Here is a 24,707-nt window from a genome sequence, read left to right as displayed (position 1 = left end):
CCTCCTTGGGCAAGAGAATAGAGTAGAGTAGAGTAGAGTAGAGTAGAATTCTTCCCAGCAAGAGAGATTGGCCCTTGGGATGTGCTGCCCAGGGAGGTGGTGGAGTCCCCATCCCTGGAGGTGTTCAGGAAGAGCCTGGATGGGTGCTTGGTGCCATGGTTGAGTTGATCAGATGGTGCTGGGTGAGAGGTTGGACTGGATGACCTCAAAGGTCTCTTCCAACCTGGTTAATTCTATTCTATCCTATCAAAAGAAGTAATTTATGCAGGTTTTTAACCTCATGTTTTTTCTTCTAGTCCCATTTCCAAAGCAAGCCATTAAAACAAATACTCTTTGCTTTTCTGGGGAGGAGAGAGCCTCTCAGGTGTTTTGGTTGGGGCTTTTTTTTGCACAAACTGCTGGCAGTGTGAAGCACTCAGACATGGCCCTTTTTAGATGAAAGGATATTCACCTTCTGCTCATTTCCTGGACAGACTGCACTAATCTGATTTCTGTTTGTAGTCTCTGTAATATTGAGCTCCTAGAGAGACAGGGACAAGCTCGCCCAGCACTCGCATGAATGATTTGCTAATTGCCAGAAGCAAATGGTAAGACCTCGAGGGCATGAGCTGAAATCAAATAAGCTTCCTCCTCCTTTCAGATTTTTGCAAGTATCCTGGTTATCACCACAGTCATGTGTAGGAGAGGGAAAAATAGAGCACCAAATGAGCAGGTTTGGTTGTGTGACACAGCATGGAGAGGGAACTAGCAGAAGGATAGTAAAGTCAGAAATCCCTGTTCTCTGTTGCCTGTATTCTCACAACCCCCTTTGTTTCTTGTGTATTTTTACCTCCTGCCACCAAAAAAGGCTCTCCCCAAATACAGTCCCAAGGCAGGCAGCTTGTTCTGCTCACCTAGCAGCAGCTGGGCACATCAGCTGCTGGATGGTGGTGTCCAGTTACCCAGAAAAAAAGCTACACAGATGAATTTGTACGACTGGAAGTTAACCAAAATGCTACAGCCTCTTGGCCTGCCTGTATGACTCAAACACAAGTGGCTGATTAGAACTGAAAATCTTAGTCACTTCTCTGTGTTTAATCAATGATTTTAGCATCATTTCACTGCCTAACATTTCATTGCCTTGAAAAGAAAATCTCTGCTACTTGTGTCACACAGACTGGGTTGGGTTGAAAGGGATCTTTAAAGATCATGCAGTCCAACCCCCTTGCAGTCAGCAAGTACATCTGCAGCTAGAGCAGGTTACTCAGAGCCCCAAACAACCTGACCTGCAATGGTTCCAGGGATGGGACATCCATCATCTCTCTGGGCAACCTGGGCTGGTGTTTCACATCCCTCAGTGTCAAACATTTCCTCCTTCTCTCCAGTATGAATCTGCCTCTTTCAGTTTAAACCATCACACCATGTCCTCTTCCAACAGGCCCTGCTAACAATTCTGTCCCCAGCTTTCTTAGAGGCCCTTTTAAGTGCCAAAATGCTGCAAGAAACTCTCTCTGGAGCCTTCTCTTCTCCAGGCTGAACAACCCCAACTCTTTCACCTTGGCCTCACAGCAGAGGGCTTCCAGCCCCTGCCATCATTGCTGTGGCTTTCTCTGGCCATGCTCCTGTCCTGAGCACTGCAAAGCTGTCCCCAGCACTGCAGGTGGGGTCTCAGCAGAGTGCAGCAGAGAGGCAGAATCCCCTCCCTGCCCCTGCTGCCGGGGATCAGCCCAGGACACAGCTGGGGCTGGGCTGGCAGCGCACGGCACCAGCTCAGGTCCAGCTTTCCATCCACCAGCCCTGCCCAAGTCCTTCTCTACAGAGCCTTCATCCCCCAGAGCCTGGATTGATACTGAGGATGAAGAATGGCCTTGCACAATCTGAAGAATAAGAAGATAAGACCCAGTTCCAGCTAGAAAATTCTCCAGCATGCTCTCTCTCCTCTCTGTTCTCCCCACCCCCACCGATCTTTGTCCTCCTCAGCAAACACCTAGCTCCAATCTGCCTTGCTGCCAGTATCAAACAGGCTCCCTCCAGGGAGCCTGCCAAGAGGCTGCCTGGGAAAACACCTGGGAAATATGATTAGAAATAGAAAAATGTTCTCAAATGTTCCTTCAAACAAGTTTCTGTGCTGTTTTTCCCAACTTTGTGTTTCTGCCAATGACCTTCCCAGCGAAGGATTTGCTTTTAACACCCTTCCCTTTGTTGAGCCTGAGATGTTTTGTAGCTCTAGCAGAGCACAGCAGCTTTGGCACCGAGCGTTTCGGCACTTAAATGAGAAGTAGAGCAGAGGGTAGCGCAAGAGACGTGTCAGCACGGAGGAGATTAAGCTAGGACTCACAAAACATCTTCCACAGAAACAGAAAGAACAAAATCCACCAAAAGCCCACACTCTCGAGAGCCAGAAATTAAAGCCAGACATATAATTTTTGTGCAATCATCTCGTCCCTTTCATGAGGGGACAAGAGCTATCTCTTGAATCATTTAATCAACATCTCAGCTGATTATACCATCCACAGTTTGTTTCCTGGAGAGCTAATTGAGAACATTCAATGCTCAAAAAATTCAGTTGGTTTTGGTGGGCACATCCATCCCCACTGTGTGGGCTTCAGCTCTCAGACGGATCCAGCACTTCAGCAGATCAGGTTTGCAATGCAAATAGGCAAGATGAGGGAAGGGGGGAAAAAACAGGAGGGAAAAAACCACACACACACACAAAACCCCAACACACACAAAGCCAAAAACCTAAACTCTTGATCTTAACCATCACTGTTTCTTGCCCAGGAAGTGGAAGCAGGATCTGTTCGACTTTGAGAGGACTGAACTGCAGGAGCCTGGAGAAAAATCATGGGCAGCATGAGCTAGAGCCCACAGCAGATCCCATCACAGAAACTCAGAATGATAGGGGTTGGAAGGGACTCCTGGAGATCATTCAGTCCAACCCCCCCTGCTAAAGCCAGGTCACCCACAGCAAGTTTCCAAGGGTCACAATGTCCAGGCAGGTTTGGAATCTCTCCAGAGAAGAAGACTCCACAACCTCTCTGGGCAGCCTGCTCCAGGCCTCCAGCAGCCTCACACCAAAGAATTGTTTTCTTTCTGTTCTGTTCAGATAGAACCTCCTGGGCTCCAGTTTGTGCCTGTTGTCCCTTGTGATATCACTGGACACCACTGAGCCCATCCTCTTCCCTCCCCCCCATTTTGATATTGATAAGCAGTGGAAAGCTCCTCCAGCCTAAGGAGCCTGTTTGCTTCATATCCCTCATTAGCACTATCACTGTCAACAGCTTCTCCTGCACAGTGAGCAGCCAGTGACACAGAGACTTGTCCCTCCTTGTTTGCTCTGCTTCCACCAACTTAAGTAAGTGGTGCTTGGAGCTGGGGCCCAAGGAGCAGCTGTCCCACCATGCCAGACCAGGGCTGGGACTCATCTCAGGCAGCTTCACTTTGCCCTTGTGAGCAGCTCCACTTGGGATTGCAGCTGATTAAACACCCTGCACAGGACCAGCTATGCCCCATCCCCCTGCAAAACCCCAGAGCTCCCACCCTGCCCACACTGGCACTGCAGGTCTCCTGAAAGGCTGGAGCTGGACCCACAGCTGGAAGCAGCAGTGCTGTACCAGCATGGTGCTCTCCAGGCTGACAGGCTCAGCTTCACAGTGGGACTAATTAGTGCAGACAGAGAAGCTCATCAGCATCATTACCTGCTTCAGGAGTGGCCCTGCACAGCCATACCTCCCCTAGCTCTGGGGCTGAACACAGGTACCTGCCATGGCTGCACCCACTACAGCTCTGCACCCCAAAGTGACCCCAAATAATTCTCTCTGGTATCTGAGCAGCTGGGGGGTCTGAGAAGGAAGGTAGCCCCATGTTTCCAAGAAGAATGTTGCTCAGCATCCAGTGGTACACGATCAATTTTCCCATCTACTCCCCCTCATCATCCCCCTGGCCCAGCCCCCCCAGGTAAGTGCCAGGGAGGGCAGGAGGTGGCACACTGCTGAACACAGTGCAGGCTGCAGAACCTCATCGTCTGCAGCTCTCCCTCTGTCACAACCCTCTGGCAAAAGTGACAGCCTGGGGAATGTGTGAAGGGCTTCTGAGGAGAGATACCACTTCTGTTCCTCGTCCTACACACACACTCCTACCTTTCCTAGTGTCTGCCACCAGAGAGAAGAGCTCATTTAAAGGGGAGGGGGGGAGGAAAAACTGAAGCAATTAACAGAATAGCTCTAAGCCTAGGGAAGAGATAACAAACGGCAGAGCAGCTGAATGCTAATGCCACGGTCCTGGCTCCTTGGGAAGGGACCTGCACAGCTCGTTGGAAAAGCCTTGCTCCAGTGAGCAGATCTCTCCCCAGAGGATTGTCCTCAGCAGCTATGGAAAATGTACAAGATGGAAAAGGATTATTTTTTGTTTTAATCTCCTGCCAGGACTAAATTTGTTTGGCCAACAGCCACATCTGACCTCCTGCTGCTGTCACAAGGACTGAGAAGTGCTCATCCCTTCCTGCCTTCCTGCCTTCTGAGGGCATGCAGAGTGACTCTAAGTGGTGGCCCAGGGAGCGGGAAGAGGATGGGAGCTGTCTGTCAAACCAGCCAAGTTTCACCCAGTGTCACAGTCCCACTGTGAAAGGGTTTCAGTCAGTCATTTGCAGCCCTAAAACTGGTTTGACTTCCCATTTGCAATGATCATTTACTTGCAAAACTTGTGCCTATCATTAGAACAGCCAAGGAAAGGTGTAGATACCTCTGCAAATAGAAGAGACTTTCCCAGCTGAACATCACCCCAATGTTTTCTGAAGCCCTGTTCTGCCACTAAACCAAACCAGTGTCTATTTAAGTACCTGTGTCTGCATATCACACAATTTGTGATTCCAGTAGCACTGCTATTAATAGCTGCACATAATTACCTCCACATTAATCTTCAGGGGGCTCCCCATACAGCCCTGCTAAAACCACTAGTGAGAACTCACCACACAACATCTTGCTTCTGCCTCCTGCTTCAGCAGGGAGGAGGGCAGCCAGTGTGAGCAGCAGGGAGAAGCCCACCACTTGATCCTGGTTTTGAAGCAAGCAATCCCCAGTGAAACAGGTGACACATTTGCTTGCCAGATGAAATAACCAGCAATAATGGGACTTACAGCACAGGCTTTGCCCCCCACCATGGATGGCAACTTCTCTTACCTGGTTACAAAACCTCTTTGGAACCCAAGCCCACCACTCCACATCATGAACCTCCAAGAGACACTTCCCAGGCAGTCATGAAGAAGGAGCTAGATGGCCTTTAAGGTCCCTTCCAACCCAAACCGTTCTATGAAGGAGCTCCATTAATGCCCCCAGGCTATCTCATCTCAGATCAGCATCCTCCTGACCACACCTTGCCAGCAAGGCAGGTGTTTCCCTGGAGGACTATGATGCCTAAGAAGCACACACTAGCACCAGCAACACAGCTGCTCTTGCAGATGTAACCAGCCCCACCTCCCCACTCCTGTGCCCAACTTTTTCCCCTTTCCACCACCTTCTCAGCTCAAGGCAGTCAAGAAAGCAGTATAGACATTGATTTTATCTACTCCAGCAAGGCAGTTCCCTGCTCCTAAAAATACTCCAGGAAATGGAATCAACATTTTGTAATTTGGCTGGTAACAGCAATTACTAATAACCAGCAGGAGCATCATTTCCATCGTTTTCTGCTCTAGCTGTAGCATAACTTCAACAGCAAACTGTGTTCTGCACATGAAACAAACACAACAGGCAATAGGAGGAAAAACACAGAGGTAAAAAAGGTTATCAAAAAACCAGCCCTAAAAATAAGCAAACCTCTATCAAATAGGAAACAACTGCCATCCAGACAGCCTTTTGGCAAGAAAAAGTTAATGTGCTTCCTCTGTTTCCTTGCAAAGGGGGGAAAAATGGCAGCTCCACTCCACTCCCCTGGTTTGGTGGCAGCAGTGCTCAAAATTGCCACCTTGGAGCTCAAGCAGGCTGGAGGAAGCAGGAAGCATCCTTCCTGCCCAAGCTCCCACCAGCCCAGCAGTTTACTGCGTGGAGAACTGAAGACAGGGCGAAGGGAAGCGAGGAAATGCAACCTGTAGGCACATACTAGATGCAAAACTACAGCCAAGCAGATCACTCATTTCACTGTGAGGAGCATGGGAGGCAGCTCCACTCTAAACCAGCGGTTTTTTTTGGAGACTGAAAACTCTTGCAGAAAAAAAACCAACCAAAAACCCCCAAAAGATGAATATTTTCTTCCCCCAACTTGATACATTTGCTGTAGCTGCCTGTGCATTCCAAATCAATAAACAAGTGCCAATTCCATGCCAGGATTTAACTTGGAAGGGTGACCAACTCATTGCTTTTCCTTCCAGCCAAGAACAGCAGATGCTAGGCTGCTCTGTGCAAGCTTCAGTCCCTAAAGGGTATCGATGACTGGATGAAGCTAGCTTGGCAAAAGAAAAACACTACTGATTTGTGGGAGCTCTTGCCACGCTCAGGGGCTGCTCAGTGACACCCCTCTTGCCAGCAGCACAGTTGCATGACATTTAGAAGTGGCACATTTTGGAACTAGATGATCCTTGAGGTCCTTCCAGCCCTAACAATTCTGTGATTCTGTGCACCCCCCTTACAAAGGCTCAGAGCTGCAGATTCTCTACAATCCCCAAGCAAAAATGAACTGCAGTCCCATTTCCCGTTTCAGGAAGGCCAGAAGAAACATCCCCCACACACCCCAGGGGGCTGAGTCCTTTCAAAGGCCAGAGGAAAGCTGATAAACTCAGGCAATGCTATCAATTCTGTCAGTGCAGAGGCAGGCGAGCACACAAGTCCCAAAGCCTGTAGAAAGCCCAAGTGGGAGCATCACTAAACAGACCCACCGAGGATGGGGCAGCATCCAGCACCTGTTGAAAACAAACCATAAGAAGGGGTGGGCCATTCCCAGCTAATTTTAGTAACAGGGTCACTAAAGCTCCTAATTATGCAGTGAGTAGTATGCATCAAGCTGGTCTTTGACCTATGTTGGAATAAAGTTTGAGAACTGGCAACACTGGGATTTTGAGAAGCCTCACAGCTCCTTTGCTTTCAGAAATGTCTTCAACAGCAGCTCCTCTACTGGGGTGAGGAGGTTTCCATCCTCTGCTTTGGTGCCACTGCACTCTAAAGTGCTCACTGCTTTCCAGGCAATCTTTTGAAAGGGTGGCAAAGCATGCACTGCACACATGGGCAAGATTGATCCACCTGCTGCCAGAAGGCTTTACAATTACAGAATCACAGAGTGGTGTGGATTGGAAGGGATCTCTAGGCATCATCTATATCAGAGAGGATCTAATCCCTCTGCTAAAGCAGGGTCGCATCCAGGATCAAAATGCCCAGGCAGGTTTGGAAGCTCTCCAGAGAAGGAGACTCCACAACCTCTCTGGGCAGCCTGCTCCAGGGCTCCAGCACCTTCTCAGCAAAGGTATTTCTACTCATGTTCAGGCAGAACCTTCTGGTCTCAGGTTTGTGCCTCTTGCCCCTTGTCCTGTCACTGGACACCACTGAAAAGAATCTGGTCCTATCTTCTTGCCTGCCTCAGACTCATTAGCTCTTGCTGAGAATTGATCAGATCCCCTCTCAGGCTGCTCTCCTCCAGGCTAAATAGCCCCAGGGCTCTCAGCCTTTCCTCCTCACAGAGATGCTCCAGCCCCCTCATTTTCTCTGCAGCCTTCCCTGTACTCTTCCCAGTAGTTCCCTGCCTCTCTTGGGCTGGGCAGCCCAGCACTGGACCCAGTCCTCCAGGTGTGACCTCGCTAGGGCAGAGTAGAGGGAGAGGGGAACCTCGCCTGACCTTGCCTGCTGCTTGACCTTGTCTTCTCAATGCACCCCAGGACAATGTTGTCTTTCTTAGCCATGAGGGCACACTGCTGGCTCATGGTGAACCTGTTTAACAAGGCTGTTATTTTTTAAGCACTTACTGCCAGCTTTCTCATTTGAAATTGGATTCTTTTTTTCACCTGCTTTTTGGACAGATTTTTCCTCTCCAGAGGGCTAAGAGTTACACAGGGAAATGACTCAAAGCTGACTTTTGACTGTATTTCCAAACAGCCCAAACCAATCAGGCTTTTGAAGGCATGCTCCTCTTAGGTAGAGAAAACCCACCAGTGGGCTAGGTCCTTTGTACAGGTGCCCAGTGCTGTCACTAGCTGCTGGCAGGTAGGAGTCCCATGGAGCCCCACACATCCCTTGGCTTCATGACAATCCCACTGGTGCCAGACACTTGTCCTGGAGCTCATAACCACCTCAGAACCCATCAAAGGCAAAAGCAGAAGAGGTGCTGAGGGATAGATGGCAAAGCAGGTGGAGGGGAAGGAAGCATCAGCTGCTAATGAGTTTGTCACCTTAGCTTGACAGCTTGGCACAGCCTGCAAAAGCTCAGTTCTCAGCAAGAGCGGTCAGGCATCATATTTAGTTTCAACTTTGATGTAACATCCAACTAAAGCATGCCCAGAGCCCTTCCTTTTCCCCTGCACTGTGGGAAGTGCAGTGTGGCTCATGGGTCCAGCCCCTTGCTGCCTTGCCCAGGCTTTGTGTGGGCAGAAGTATGGCCACAGCAGGCTGCTGGGATCAGAGCAGAGGCAAAGCAGCTACGACAGCAGCTGCAGGGCTTGGGCTGGCCTCCCTGCCACTGAACATCACAGAATCATAGAACTGATTTGGTTGGAGAAGACCTCTAAGAGAACTGAATCCAACCTTCAACTCTATAGCACCATGGCCATTAAACCAGTTTTCAAAGCGCCGCACCCACACATTTCTTGGACACCTCCAGCTGACTCCATCACCTCCTGGGCAGCCTGTTCCAATGCCAGACCACTCCTGCATGAAAGAAGTTTTTTTCCTAATACCGAGCCTAAACCTCCCCAGCACTGTTTCAGGCCATTTCCTCTCCTTCTATCACCTGATACTAGGGAGAAGAGACCAACCTCACTGCAACCTCCTGTCAGGGAGTTACAGAGAGCAACCAGGCTTCCCCACAGCCTCCTCTTCTCCAGACTGAACAACCCCGGTTCCCTCAGCCTCTCCTCACAAGTCCTGTTCTCTAGGCCATTCCCCACATTTGTTGCCCTTCTCTGAACATGCTCCAGCAACTCAGTATTGCCTCACCTTGGAGAGAAGGGCACTCACTGCTATGAAGTGCTAGAGCAATCACTGCACTGGGAGGCTATTTTGGGTGGAAGGCAAAGCAGGTGTGGTCCCAGTGCAGGGAATACAGAGAGATCAGAGAGGGACATGCCCATAGGTCATTCCAGTTTGTTGTATGGAAAATAGATGGGTAGGACTACTAGTACTAAGAGCCCCACCATTACCTTTTCTAGAACAGTGAAGCTTTTAGATGAAATGGAAGATTGGAGGAGCCTTTAAATGCCCTTGAGGCAACATGAACCATCATTTCAGAGGCCATAAAGATCAGGTTGCACTAAAGAGAATGGCCTGAAAATAACCACCAAGGTTTTATACCAAGGATTCCTAATGGCCATCACAATGAGCTACAAACCAAGCAAAGACAGAGACTTTGCAAAGTTTTGCAATGCCAGCTGCATCCCTGTGGTGTTGGCTCTGCAGCAGCCCTGCTCCTGCACACCACTGCCACAATCCAAAGGCTCTGGAAAACAAGGGAGTGTCAGCAGAGGGAACTTACTTGGTGTTGTCCGAGTCAATGGTATGAAACAGCTTCTCAAGTTCTTCTTCATTCAGTGTCCCATCAGAAAAAAAGGCCTGGAACTCCTCCAGGGACAGCTTCCCATCATCTGCAAACAGCAACACAGTCCCCATTAAGGAATGGGCAAAACAAGGGCACAGCCACTGGAAATCAAGAGTTATGTTTAGATGTAAAGACTCAGACCAAAACTATCTCAAAGTGCTTCTGCACATCTGGCTCTCAGCTGATGCAGAGCTCACTAGTGACAGGGCGAGACCTGGCAGCTCTGGTGGCATCAAAGCCAGGTGAAGCTCCTGGCTATGGATGCACTGGCCATTAGCAGCTAACTGAGCTACCAACCCAGAGCACGACTCAAGGCTAAGGAGGTGAAGCCTACAAGCTTCATCCTACAACAGAATTCCATCTAAGAAGTTATGGAGCATGTTGTGTACTGTATATTCAGATGATGCAAAGTGCTAATTAAGCAATGTGTAATAAGTAGAGGACACAGTCTCAAGCTGTGCCAGGGGAGGTTTAGGCTGGAGGTCAGGAGAAAGTTCTTCCCAGAGAGAGTTGTTGGCCATGGGGATGTGCTGCCCAGGGAGGTGGTGGAGTCCCCGTCCCTGCAGGTGTTTAAGAGGGGACTGGATGTGGCACTTGGTGCCATGGTTTAGTAGCCATGAGGTGCTGGGTGACAGGTTGGGCTTGATGATCCCTGAGGTCTTTTCCAACCTTATTGATTCTATGATTCTATTCTATGAAGTAGACAAAGACTCCGGGCTGGAATGAATGACAGACCCAGCAGTCTCTTTGATCATCTCCATCCAGCTGAACCTTCTCCAACACTGTGCTCCTCCCAGCTCTGGGCAGAAATGCAGGACAGCAGCTACCAAGCATAACAAGGCACATCTTGCTTCAGTTGTCAACTGCTTAAGCACACAAGGACTGTGTCACCTTAATGCTTTGCCTTTGCTTCTGAAGGGACCCGATGACGCACGGAATCCATCTGCCCGGCCACGCAGGACACAGCTTGCTGGGTGCCTTCTGACAAACCTTCCAGCATGCAAAGGTTTAATCATGTTCTCCTGGGCACCTAGAGATGAACCTGCACTGATTTCACCAGTAAGCTCACCCTTGAACATTTGTTTTGATAGCAGCTCAGACCAGAAGTACCCAGCTCCTTTAGGAGCTCATTTTGGACCTTGCTGTATGAAGTATCCCTGCAGAGAGTCAGTGTTCAAGGGACAGTGTCTCCAGTCTCAACTCACAGGTTGAAGAACAACATCCAGGTTTGAAAATCTGGCCATACACTTTATTGTACTTAGCATTTTATATACCATCCCCAGCATTAATTAAATACTAGGCTTGCCACAGCCTGCTTAGGTGATGAAGAGAGGAATAAAGGAGCAAATTCACATACAAGGGGATGTAAGGAGGACTTCTTTGCAACTTTTTCTGGCAAGGTGACATAGGCTTACACCCAACTGTTAAATCTGGAGCCTTTCTCTGCACGCTGTGGACAACATGTCTTTACAACCACACCTGGAGCCAAGAACCATAGAATTGTTTTGGTTGGAAAAGACTTCTAAGCTCCTTGAGTTCAACCATCAAGCCAAACACTGCCATGGCCATTAAACTATGCCCCAAAGTGCTGCATCCACACCTTCTTGAACACCTCCAGGGATGGTGACCCCACCTGGGGAGCCTGTTCCAATTCCTGATCACTCCTGCAGGAAAGATGCTTGTCCTAACATCCAACCTAAACCTCCCCTGGCACAATTTCAGGTTGTTAGAGGAACCACTTCATACTAGGGAGAATAGACTGACCCGCATCTCACTTCAACCTCCTTTCAGGGAGTTGTAGAAAGCAATGAGATCTTCCTTCAGCTTCCTTTTCTCCAGGCTAAAGAACCCCAGTTCCCCCAGCTGCTCCTCATAACTTTTGCTCTCTAGACCCCTCACTAGCTTTATTGCCCTTAAATGAAGAAAGCCTGGAGAAAGCTCCAATGAAGAAATACAGCTATAAGGCAACAGGAGAGAGAAAAAGAAACTTCAATTGACCTCAGGTTTTTCACAAACCATTGAAACTGTGCTCTGGTAAGCAGCAGTGCCTGGCTGGAATGGCTGTCCTTGGTCACATACTACTCACAGCCTCTCCATTCATACCCACAGAAGACTCGCAGATTGGAGATGCTGCCTGCTTTGCAGTAGGAGAATGTATCATTCATTATTTAATCAATTCAGTTATAAACCCTGGTGCTTCTCTTTCAGGAAATGATGCTAGAGGACAAAATTAGCCAACTTACCATCATGTGTCAATATTTCTTCCCTGAGCTCAGTGAGTCTGCTGCTCCCAAAGCACACTTGCATTGCCAAATGCTAGCCCAGTTTCTTTTCCCAACAGAAGAAGTTAGACCAGTGATGAATCGAGTCTAAGATGTCCATTTAATTGGCAATTACAACAGGAACACAGAACAAAATCTGCAGCAACACTGGGTGAAAAGGGTCCCTTTGTCAGAGCCCCACAATGGCTACAGAGAGTGCCCAGCTGCCTGCATTGTTTCCTCCGTCCCTTCCCCGAAGCCTGAGATCCTGGCAGCAGGCAGGGTGCAGAATACCAATGCACAGCTCAGAGGATGGATCCCAGATTTGCTGCCTGGTCATAGAGAACAAAAGCATCTGCACTCCAAGTCCCTATCACCTGAAGCATCCCACCACTGTCACCAGGAGGCTACCTTACTGGTACCACTCTTGCTGAAGGAGATAAAACAACTGTGCCCAGAGCAAGAGATCCATCCATTCCCTCCACCTCTGCACTACTGGATGAGAAGCTTGCCCCCAGCACTCCTGTCTGTGAAGGACCCTAGCTAAAATCAAGGTGTGGTTTCTCCTGATCCTGACTGGCAATGAATATGGATCTTCAAGCATCAAGATCAAAAGGATAAAGGCATTTCTAGCCCACAAGGTCTAAACAGTTCTTTACGTGGGGTACAACTCCTGTAAACCTTAAATCACTTCATATTTACCTTGACATTGTCCTTCCTCTCAGGGCTGCCAGAATTCATAGAAACATGGAATCATGAAATGCTTTGGGTTGGAAGGGACCTTAAAGATCCTTCAGTTCCATCCCTCCTGCCAGGGACAGGGACACCTTCCACTAGCCCAGGTTGCTCAAAGCCTCATCCAATCTGGCCTTGAACATCTTCAGGAAAGGGCTATCCACAATCTCCCTGGCCAATCAGTTCCAGTGTCTCACCACCCTGGACCTGCTGGAGAGGGTCCAGAGGAGGGCCACAAAGATGATCAGAGAACCTCTCCTATGAGGACAGGCTGGAAGAGTTGGGGTTGTTCAGCCTGGAGAAGAGAAGGCTCCAAGGAGACCTTTTATATCTGAAGGGGACCTACAAGAAAGCTGGGAAAGGACTGTTCATAGGGGCTTGCAGTGAGAGGATGAGGAGCAATTGTTTGAAGCTAGATCAGGGCAGATTTAGGTTGGACATTAGGAGCAAGTTCTGCACAATGAGGGTGCTGGAACACTGGAATAGGTTGCCCAGAGGTGTGGTGGAGGCCCCATCCCTGGAGACATTCAAGGTCAGACTTGATGGGGCCCTGAGCAGCCTGATCTAGTTGGAGACATCCCTGCTCACTGCAGAGGGGTTGGACAAGGTGACCTTTGAGGGTCCCTTCCAACCCAGTGCATTCTGTGATTCTTTGGGTTGACCACTGCAGGAATTTGAACGAACTGTGTCGGAGACTTTCACCTCCCACCAGACAAACACCATGAAGTGTCAGTCAGCTTAAAGCTGATCATTGTTTGAGACAAGCTGGAATAGCTGCCTGCAAACACACAGTGTGAAAGCCTTCCAGAGGAAGGAGATAATGCTTGAGCTGCCTATCTCTAATTGTGAAACAGCCTGAAAGCTGCAGGCTGCTGGAGCTCAGCATGAAAGGAAGCCTTCAAGTCGCTCGGGTGATAAGGAGAAGCAGACCGGGCTGGGATGTCGCAGTCAAAATTAAACTGGCAAAAAAATCCTGGGCAAGGAGGATTGACCACAACATTGCTGACACCAGGTCCACCTACTGATGTGTTCTGTGATGAGCTGATGGAGATGCTGTGCTTCAGGAGCAGCCTTATCAGGACAGACACCGAAGAACAAGCCATGGACAAGACTTGAAGGACCCTGGGGGGGTTTTGCTGAATGCTTCTGGGCTCAACAGATACAAATCCTCCAAATTCACCTCTGGGGAGCTGCTTCTGATAGGAAGGATAACAGAAAAATTGAGATTCCACACCAAATCTCTCTAAACACAATCAAACTTTCATCAGCTGTAAAATCTAGAGAAGACTTTGTGCCTTTCATCTGGATGAGCACACTGGAAGCAGACAATCTTCCTTCACTTTCTCACCCTCCTCCTCCCTACAAGCCCAGTACCTGAAGCCAACACCAAAGCTGGCAGCAAGGACAAATGCCAGCAACTAGAAGTTGCCTATGCTGGTGCTGATCAGTTGAGAGAAGAACTAATCAAGTCACAGCTATTTCACCACCATTTCCCCCTCAGACAGTAATCTCCATTTCACTCTAGCTCTTCCAGATAATTCAATCACAGGCAAAGACCAAAGCAAATTACTGGCCAAAGAGAGTTATCAAAGTTAAAACTAACTGAAGAGAGGAGGATATAACAGAGAACATCAGAAAGCCCCAGCTGGGGTTTTATTATTGCTCCACTTGCAATCTGAGGAGGGTAGAGGTGGCTCTTACACCTTCTAACCTGCACAATCAGGCAGGCTAATGAAGCAAAGGGAGGGAGATGTGGAAATCAGATCATAAATCAGCCAAAACACAGAAATTCTGATGGCTGAGCTTTGGGAAATTCACTCAGTGATACAAAGAGCTTAAAGCAGCTATAAAATGAAGTCACTGCTCTGAGCCTGGGTTTGCTAAATCCATTTTCAATTACATCAGGTGGAGACATCTTATATTTTCTAGCTATATTAAGAATATATTTCATTACTTATTTCATTACTTATTTTCATTGCTTTAGGAGTCCTAAAATGCTTTAAGCCCCACTTAGTGTGCAAGTGCCACCAGAGATATGGCTAAGCAAACGGGATTTCATCTTTCCTTCTTCCTTGGGGGTGTCTCTGTGCAAGTGAGCACAAGGACTTGCTTCTACCCTGGACCCCCTCATCCAGCCCCCTCAGAAGGCAACAGGAAGAACTTTATTCACTTGGATGAAGCTGCATGTGGGCTTGGAGTTTTCAGCCCTGGGCTATTAGGAAAAACTAACTCCAGGTCCACAGGTCTGATCAGTGATGGGTCTGAAAGATGCAGACTCATTAAATGCAAACCCTCAAAACACAGAATCACTGAATGTCAGGTTGGAAGGGACCCCAAGGGCCACCTGGTCCAAACTTTCTAGCTAATAGTATAGTTGAATAAGCTGGCTCAGCACCCCATCAACCTGAGTCTTCAAACTGTCCAGTGTAGGGGAATCCACTGCTTCCCCTGGGAGATGATTCTAAGGTCTGACTCTTCTCATGGGGAAATATTTTCTTCTGGAGTCCAACCACAATCTCCCCAGCAGTAATTTATCTCCATCACCCCTTGGCTTTACTGTGGGACCCCTTGTAAAAGGGATTCCCCATCCTCCTGGTAGCCACCCTTTATGTACTGGCCCATGGAACACTCCTTTTAATGGAGGTTTTAAGCTGCAAAACCTGCCCCAAAAGCTGGGTGTTCTCCAAGTTCAGGCAGCTGGACACACCTGGGGGTTTCTGCAGTGGAACTGCACCACTGAAGATGTCCTGGACAACCATCACTTATCATCTCATTTCCCTGTGCCCGGGCTCCAAGTGTAACACAGATACAGCTAGATACTAGGAACTGCACCCCCAGAGCTGGCCGCCAGAGGAAGTCACAGTGAACAGGGGAGAGGATGAGGAAACAAACCGGACGGTTAGGCTGGTGAAAGGCATTTCCCCTGCTTATCTAAAGGGTGGGAAGCAAGAGGATGAGGCCAGACACTTTTCAGCAGTGCCCAGGAATACCACAAGGAGCAAAAGGCACACACTGGAACACAGAAGGTTCCACCTGAACATGAGGAAAAAAATCTTTCCTGTGAAGGTGCCAGAGCCCTGGAGCAGGCTGCCCAGAGAGGTTGTGGAGTCTCCCTCTCTGGAGAGATTCCAACCCCCCCTGGCCATTGTGATCCTGGGCAAGCTGCTGTGGGTGCTTTAGCAGGGGGGTTGGACTGGATGATCTCCAGAGGTTCCTTCCAACCCCCTACCATGCTGGGATTCTGGGATGTTCAGAATTCCATGTGGGGACTTTTGGATCCTTTATGTTTACCTAGATGTCTGTCAGGACAGGGTGAAGGTCTTCATCTCCATCATTTTAAACTGTGGCTGTGGGAAGGCTGCTGGAGGACCCCAAATCAAGCTTGCTGAGCTGACACTCTCCTGTGCAGCTCATGGGCCACGTGCCTTGCACCTTGTGCAGCACTGCACAACCCTTCTGCTGGCTGCAGTTCAGGATCCACTCCCAAAGTCATCTGCAGCTCCTCTGCAACCAGCTGAAAATTACCCACCCACTTTGACTCCGACAGGCAGGAGTAATGAAGCACATTTTCTACTAGTCTTTTATGAAGACTCTACCTTCCCCCCCTCTCCAGATTCCCAACTAATTCTCACTCTGCTGCAATGAGCTGGTTTAAACAAGGCTGGGCTTTTGGCATTCACCCACTGCATTGGGTTTGGATGTTTCACTACAGCTGTTTAGGAATGACTTCCAAAGAAGTCGTGGGGATCAGACTTCCCCAGGGGGCAAACAGCCTGGGCAGGTTCAATGCAGTTGAACAAAGCAACCAAAAATCCCCCAGGGATTTAGAAGAGGGTCCAGGCAGAGATGCCAGTAGTCCACACAGCTTTCTCAAGCCACAGTTTATCCTACAGAAAAGAGGAGGTAACCTGTTTCAGGCTTCCTCTTGCCGCTGGTTAGATTTCTTTTCTTGCAGGTGTCAACAGTTGGTTTCTGAACATTTGTGAACATTTGTGGTGGCACAAGGGAAAAAAAGAGTCAGCCCCTCCATGTGCTGCCTCTCTTAATAGTTAGCAAAAGGCACAGGTGAGTGGGAGCCTCAGACACTTTGCACAGGGGCACACGGCTCCGGCTCGGGGCACTCGGCTCCGGCTCGGGGCACACGGCTCCGGCTCGGGGCACTCGGCTCCGGCTCGGGGCACTCGGCTCCGGCTCGGGGCACACGGCTCCGGCTCGGGGCACACTGCTCCGGCTCGGGGCACACTGCTCTGGAAAACAATCAGGAAAAGAAACCATAGCTTGCAGTTTGAGGGCAGAGGGAAGGCAGCCCAGCTGGACACACACCAAGGGCATTTATGTGTCGGAAGGTAGAACACAGGAGACCTCAGGGCTCCTCTAGGCTAAACACCATAAATATATTGCACAGAATAAATATCTAATCCTAAAGAGACTGTGGGCATCCCTTCTCTCACTCTCCTCACCAGCCACAGCAGGGATCTCCATTTCCAAGCTCTTGCAGCCATCAGCAGCCCCAGCTTAGCTCCAGACACACAACAGCCACAGCCTCTCAGTTGTTTTTCATCTTAATTGACCTCAGCCTGTCTCCTTTATATTGGCTGCTATTAAATGGTTGACTGACTTTGAACCACCACAGCTTTTTAGGGCCTTTGATCGATTTGCCCACCCAAACCATATCCCCAGCAAGCAGGAGCCACCACTGCAAAGCAGCACACTCCTGGGCAGAGCTTGCAGCTTCTTGACCCAAGGAGCCCAATTCCCTATCCTAAAGGCTCTGATGCTCCATGTATTCCAACATCTGCCTTGCTCCCTCCAGAGTTACTCAGCTCCAGCTGAGTTCCTTCTCCATTAAAGTGCCTTCAGCATCTTCTCTCCCCACACTTCTCCATCTTCTTTTCCTTTTTGAACCAGCATAGTGGGTGCAGCCATACAAAACTAGGATTTCTGCTTCAGAGAAGGTTGTGTGGAGAGAAGTGGTTACAACATCACCAACCTTTGATCCCTGCCACACGAGCCCCAAAATTGCTGTTCCTCACTCAGGCAGCCTTGTTGCAGACCCCTTCTTCAGTCACCCTTCTGAAACACCGTGTTTCAAACCCACTAGCAAGCTGTCCACCACCAAACCCCTGGCCAAAGCACATGAGCCTCTCTAAACATTTGCTCTAAAGGGGAAATAAAGCACCAAGCCAGCACAGCTTGTCAGTAATATGAGAACACTTGGTGCTCCAGGGATCCCAGAGCTGCTAATCCTGACTTCAAAACTTCCTCCTGCTATTTAAGGTAAAATTCTCCCAAGGAGACCTTGTTAAAAGAGAAAAAAAAATTGCCTCCTGCAGTGCCCTAAAAACAACTATTCTGCATGGGGGGGAAACAGGAAAAATATGTGAAAATTAACAGTGGGAGGGGGGGAATGTATTTGGATAGGGTATATTAAAATATTAAATAATAGAGCTGCTGTTTTTCTTATGCAACAAAGAGTTCATTCCTATGCAGCAGCAAAGCACAGTGCTAGCTGTAACCCCCTGCAAGGTTAAGCATTTCTCTGTATGCACAGCAGAGGTGGCCTGGGAATCACAGAGAGGTATTTAATTCTGCTGCTGAGCTCTGGCACCATCATCAGAGGGGGGTTAGCTGGGAGCCTTTTCTGCAGTTCCCCACATGTGCAGCAAAAGCTGTGCATGATTCCAGGCTGCTGCAAGGCTCTTGCTCCTGCCGTGCCATCGTTCTTCTCCAGGTGCATCACACTGGATACACTGAAAGGCAGAAAGCCAAGTGTGATGGGCAGAGATGAAGAACCAAGGCAGCACTCATAGAATCATAGAATTGTTTTGGTTGGGAAAGACCTCTAAAACCATCAAGTCCAATTGTCAACCCAATACCACCACGGCCATTAAACGTTGGGCTGCTCTCTTTGGGGCAGCACCACCCTCAACCTGGACACAGCACAGCTCCTCTGGCAGCAGAGCCAGTGTTGCTGCCAGCTCCTTGGTGGCTGGCTCGGGGGGATGGCTGGAGCCATACCATGGTGCTTGCCTCTCCCACCCGAGGGCAGCTGGGGCAGGGGTCGTGGGTGGCATTTCAGCTGCTGCCCTTCCTGGGGAGTCAAAAACATTGCCCTGAACGCAACTCTAACCTCTTGTTTGGTTTCCTGTCTATGAGAACAGAACTTGCGTTTCAGTCTAAATGCAGAGTTCAGTATAAAAGTCAGAACCACCCTCCTGGGTGCAACAGCTGCACCAGGTCCTCATGGGATGGAGGGTCAGGGCTGAGTCACCCAGCTACGGGCAGGTCTGAAACCTCATCTGTCGCTGGCAGCAGTTACACCATGATTTTGTTTCCCCCTTGTAAAACAAGTGTTATTCTGTGTTTAGTAAAACACTCTCAGCAGATGGAAAGCTCTAAATGGCCTTTTCCTCCCATTGATAAGAGGAAAGCAGTGGCACTGGGGCTGCTTTGATGGGGTAGCCACTGGAGCTGTTGACTGTTGACAAATTAGCAGCAAATTACCGTGGATTAGAGAGCGACAAACTCATCACTTTCCACAGCCCTACAGAACAATATCCAGGCTGTGCTGGCAGCAGCAACAGTTTCCCATTCAGCTAGCAAGCTGTGCAGAGATGAAGACAGCAAATTAAACCAACTTGCAAAGCAGATTCCTCATTTGCATTCTGAGAAGGAAGAAAATATTACCTTACTGCCTTATCATGTGTAGCACGCAGGACAGCCAGCTCCTCGTGCCAGGACTGACAAGAAGGTAAATCAGGATCTGTGTAATTAATAACTGGCTTCCTTGTCTTAACCCCTGGGCATTTAGCTCAGGCATAATCCTACAATGCTGATCTCCTGCAACATGAATGTTCTGTTTCTCAAGGGTCAGCAGCCTCAAAATTCCCCCTGAAAAAGATTGCAGGCTGTAAACAAAAGGACTGCTCCTGCCCAGTGGTCCCTTTCTGAGAAACTTCTTTGCCAACAGATAAATTTCCTCCAGAAACTTCTGGTTTGGGGTAATCTGTGCTTCAGGACTTGGCATCAACGAGAGCTAGAGCTGTCTCTGCACCAGGGGAAGTTTAGGCTGGAGGTGAGGAGAAAGTTCCTCACAGAGAGAGTTGTTGGCCCTTGGGATGTGCTGCCCAGGGAGGTGGTGGAGTCCCCATCCCTGGAGGTGTTCAAGAGGGGATTGGATGTGGCCCTTGGAGCCATGGTTTAGTAGCCATGAGGTGCTGGGTGACAGCTTGGACCTGATCATCCCTGAGGTCTTTTCCAACCTTATTGATTCTATAAGATGCTCCTCTGAGTCTCAAGCACTGCCCAAGCTGGCTCACAATGGGCTGCACAGGAAGAGCAGCCAAGCAAAGCCTGGCTCTTAATTTTATGCTTCTTCTTAATAAGCTTCTCTAATTCTCATTTATTTTCTCAGGGGGAAAAAAAATAAGGAAAAAAAAATAAAAGGGGGTGGGGGGAAGAGTAAGCTCTGTGCTGAGTGTCCTCAGCTATTTGGCCAGGGCAGGATTGAGCTTGTTTGGAGGTTCTGTCCTATCCTATCCTATCCTATCCTATCCTATCCTATCCTATCCTATCCTATGCTGAGTGTCCTCAGCTATTTGGCCAGGGCAGGATTGAGCTTGTTTGGAGGTTCTGTCCTATCCTATCCTATCCTATCCTATCCTATCCTATCCTATCCTATGCTGAGTGTCCTCAGCTATTTGGCCAGGGCAGGATTGAGCTTGTTTGGAGGTTCTGTTCTATTCTATCCTATCCTATCCTATCCTATCCTATCCTATCCTATCCTATGCTGAGTGTCCTCAGCTATTTGGCCAGGGCAGGATTGAGATTGTTTGGAGGTTCTGTCCTATCCTATCCTATCCTATCCTATCCTATCCTATCCTATCCTATCCTATCCTATCCTATCCTATGTGTCCTCAGCTATTTGGCCAGGGCAGGATGGGCATCTTAGCCCTGTCAGAGATATTTAACATCTCTAAACTGAGCAGTGCAGACCTTTTCCACCCATTTCCTCCAGCAGATCAGCTGCACAGCACATAAGTAGAGCAAGCCCTGCAGGGGAGGTGCATCTGCTCCAAAAAGCTTGCAAAAAGGCAAAAAACCCAAACCAAAGCAAAGCAAAACAACCCCCAAAAACCTGAAGACATTTCTCTGCTGCAGTGAATTAAGCAGGCACAGCTTCCACCACCTACTTCTGCAGCCCACTTCTAACAAAGCTGCAGCACTAATATCTTTCCTTTGTATTTTTGTAGCTGTTAGTTTCAAAAGTAGGTTGGGGGGAAAAAAGAGAAAAGAAAGGAAGAAAGAAGCAGAGGGCTCTTACCAAGCTCTCTTGTGTTCGGGAGTTTAGGGGAGGGGAAAGGGATTTTGCTGCATTCTCCACAGCGCTGCACGCCGTAAAGCATCGAGGATAAAGCACAAATGACAGCACACAAACTTCAGCAAACGAATCAAACAGCAACAAGAGCCACTGCAGCATCGAGCTGCACAGCACCGAGCAGGAGCTGGTTTAGCAAGTAGGTCACAGCCCTGCAAGAGGCTGAGGCAGAGCATCCCCAAAGAGCCCCTCCGACGTGCTCCACTCAAGATGTAATTGCGAAAGCAGCCAGGGCCCATTAGCATCAGCGTGCAAGGCAGAGGGAAAGGTGTGTACCAACTCCTGAAGCATCCCCTGACCTCTCCATCTCGGCATCTCCCAGTCTGTTCCCCAGATGGATCATCCCAACCGCGTCTCTCTGGTTCAGCCCAACCAGCTTCAATAGGATTAAATCTAAGATGGGGGGGGGGGGGAAGTATCTGAGGGGAAAATTCACTGGGAAGATGGCCAGGAGTTGTTATTTTGTTTTCAGTGGGGTTGGACAAGATGACTTTTCAGGGTCCCTTCCAATCTGATGCATTCTATGAGTCTGTGAAAATGGGGGTGCCTGGCTTCTCTTCTTCCAGAAAGTTTTCAAAGGAACATCTGAAATCCCCAGATTCAAAGTATTTCATTTGAGTGAGTTTCATCCTGATATTTTCCCCTGAACACTGACAGCATCCTCTCAATTTTTCATCTTACTTTTCCACAGCCAACTTCACTAAGATGTCACTGAGTTGCTGGGGAGGGGAGGGGGAGAAAAGGGGGGGAAAGAGAGAGAGAGAGAAAGCTTCTGATGTAGTTTTTCATTGAACATTGAGACCCACAGATGCATAAGCCAAAGGGGTGGAGCAGTGCATGAGGCTGGGGAAGGGTCCCCCCACTCTCTCCCAGCCCTGCTGCAGCTCATTAAAATGCTTCTCTGAGAGACTGTGCTTCAGAGCAGCCTTTGTGAATTTTTAATGCCGTGTGCTACTTAGCTTTTGCTGAATCCACATTTCCCCCACACCATCTCAGCACCATCCTCTGCAGCTCTGCAACCTGCAGCAGCACACAGCCTTTCCTGGCAGGACTGATATACCTCAGAGCAGCTGGGTCCCAAGGGGATGGCACATGGGCAGCACAGGCAGATGCTGCCTGTGATGCAAAACTCCCTGAGCCAACACTCAGGTTTAACCCAGGTTGGGATGATGTACCCATGGGAACACACAGCAGCACTGCTTCTATCAGTGTGTCCAAACACACCAGCAGAGCACTGGTTGCAGCCTCTGCACAGGCAGCCACTGCTCCCTTCCCTTCTTGTCTCTGTATAGTCTTATGCCCAGGGAAGCAGGGAAATGGTGGCTGGAGAGCAGAGGGGAAAGTGCTGGAGGCTGGCCTGAGCAACCAGCTGAGAAACCAACACAGGAGGAGGAAAAGAGGAGCGTGGACCATGAAAGCCATACAGCCATAGAAGTGTTTTGGTTGCAAAAGACCTCTAAGATGATCGAGTCAAGAGACACAACCTGTTTGGCACAAGCATGAAGCATGAATCAGGTTCTGCTTCTGGCAGAGCTAATTTTCTCGAGAAGTGTGGCAGCACTGAGGGTGTCCAGCATTCATGGTGATGCCCAAGAATTTACAAGATAGACCACACCTCCACACTTTCTGTTTCCCTAAGCTTTGATAGCAAAATCAGTTTAAAAGATCACCACCATCAAAAGCCAGCAGCATCTGAATTTCTGCCATTCCAGGAAATGTTATACAGGATGCTCATATTGATTATATATATATTGCCCCCCCCCCCACTCAAAGCTGAAGAGCCCTGAGGTGGGGAGCACAGCCCTGTTTTGTTCAGCTTGGAACACAAAACAGGAGCAAAGATAACCAAGCAACCAAGCAGGCAAACACTGGAGTCACTCTGCACATGGAGGTATCAAGTTGCCTGGTTTGGTGATAGGAACACCTGAGGGAACATTGTACTTCTCTGAACTACACAGCATTACAAGCTTTGGGCAATGGAATAGAAAACGTTGGATTTAGCCCTCAATGATATCTCCTGTGATGTTCAATCAAACCCTCCTGGCATGGAGGAGGTGATTTATTAGCAGAGATTGGACCCATTTGAAGCAGCAAGCATCCTGCTGCGGGAGAAGGCTCGTCTAAGAGCTTCATCAAAGCACAAGTTTTACAGAGATGTTTTCTGTCTCCCAGTGCTGTTAGCTCACATGTCACTGCCAAGCTTGTCATGGAAAAGCTTTTCAGAAAGCAGCCTTGGAGGAGCTCTCCAGGCTCTCCTGTGCCTGCAGGAAGCCCACTCAATTTACTCACATTTCCAAACTATTAGCACAAGCTGCATTTCTTGACAGGTTCAATGCACAAGGATAAAGGTGACATTAAAAGCCACCCTCTGTTCTTAGAAGCCTGTTTGCCTCATTGTACACACCTGAGCTTGAAATGTTCATGATTGACTTACATAGAGGGGGGAAAAAAACAAACAAACCAAGCAGAAGTAAGAATAATATAGGATCTGGGAAACAAAGCAGAAACACTGGTGTTGGTAAGGGTCATGGTGCTGGTCAGACCAACTGAAAAGCCTCGAGCAGAAAAAGGTGGCACTGGCCAAGCAGGTCACAGGTTCTGCACCGCCCTCTTCATCCCAGCAAACCCCACTGAGCACATCTGAGAGGGATCAGAGTTGCATTTTGCCTTCCTGGAAACCTCAGCAAGCCTCCTGGTGAACAGAATTCCAACCAAGGTAGACCAGGGTGCTGCAGGGCTTGGTGCTATGCGTTCTTAAGAAACCTCTGACTGAGAGCTTGGATGACATTTGCCATGAAGGATAACACAACATTTGCTGTCTCCTGCTATTTCCACCCTAATTAAAGAGAAGCTAATTCCAAACCTCATCCATCTCTCTCACAAAGAGCACTTAATGTGCTTTTGCAGGGACAAAGGCACTTGCAAATGATCAGGTCAGTGACTGCCAAAGTCCCATGGGATGTTTGTGCTGCAGAATAACTTGCCTCCTCATCCTGGTTCTGGCTGGGGAAAAGTTAATGTTCTTCCTAGTAGCTGGTGCAGTGCTGTGGTTCAGACTTAGGATGAGAATCGTGATCACACACTGATGGTCTGGGTGTTGCTGAGCAGTGCTTGCACTAAGGCAAGGACTCTTCAGCTTCTCAAGCTGTCCAGCCAGTGAGAAAATTGAGGGACACAAGGAGACAGGAGGGGACACAGCCAGGACATCTGACCTTAACTGACCAAGATGATGTTCCATACTGTACGATGCCATGCTCAGCATATAAACTGGGGTAAAGCTGGCCAGGGCACACCACAGCTCAGGAACTGGCTGGGCATCCGGCAGCAGGGGGGGAGCAATTGTGTTGTGCATCACCAGCTTTCTACATTCTAGTATCATTTTCCCTTCCTTTTCTGGCCTATTAAATTGCCTTTATCTCAACCCACACATCTTACCTTTTTTTGCCCCAGTTCTCTCCCCCCATCCCACTGGGGTCTGGGTGAGCAAGCAGCTGCTTGGTGCTTCATTCCCAGCTGGGGTTAAACCACGACACTCCTCAGCCTCCAGCAGTCTCCGCAGGGTGCTGCAACAGCAGCGCTGGGAGAAACATCTAATCCTCATTCTTGTTTTGTGGAAGGATCACAATGCT

General features: G+C 49.0%; 1 protein-coding gene across 1 annotated transcript in view; it reads right to left on the bottom strand.

Moving 5' to 3' along the window:
• The window catches only part of NECAB2 (N-terminal EF-hand calcium binding protein 2), a 93,701-nt gene that overhangs the window by 42,282 nt on the left and 26,712 nt on the right, over positions 1 to 24,707 (bottom strand). Inside the window, exon 3 of the mRNA XM_054170015.1 lies at positions 9,643 to 9,751. Within this exon, the coding sequence (XP_054025990.1) occupies positions 9,643 to 9,751 (109 nt within the window). The remainder of the gene's footprint in view (positions 1 to 9,642; positions 9,752 to 24,707) is intronic.

The sequence above is a fragment of the Dryobates pubescens genome, chromosome 19 (genome assembly GCF_014839835.1).
Source record: "Dryobates pubescens isolate bDryPub1 chromosome 19, bDryPub1.pri, whole genome shotgun sequence".
Classification (NCBI taxonomy): Eukaryota; Metazoa; Chordata; class Aves; order Piciformes; family Picidae; genus Dryobates; species Dryobates pubescens.
Note: the sequence above shows the minus strand (reverse complement) of the source record. Positions and strands in the feature narration are given on the sequence as shown.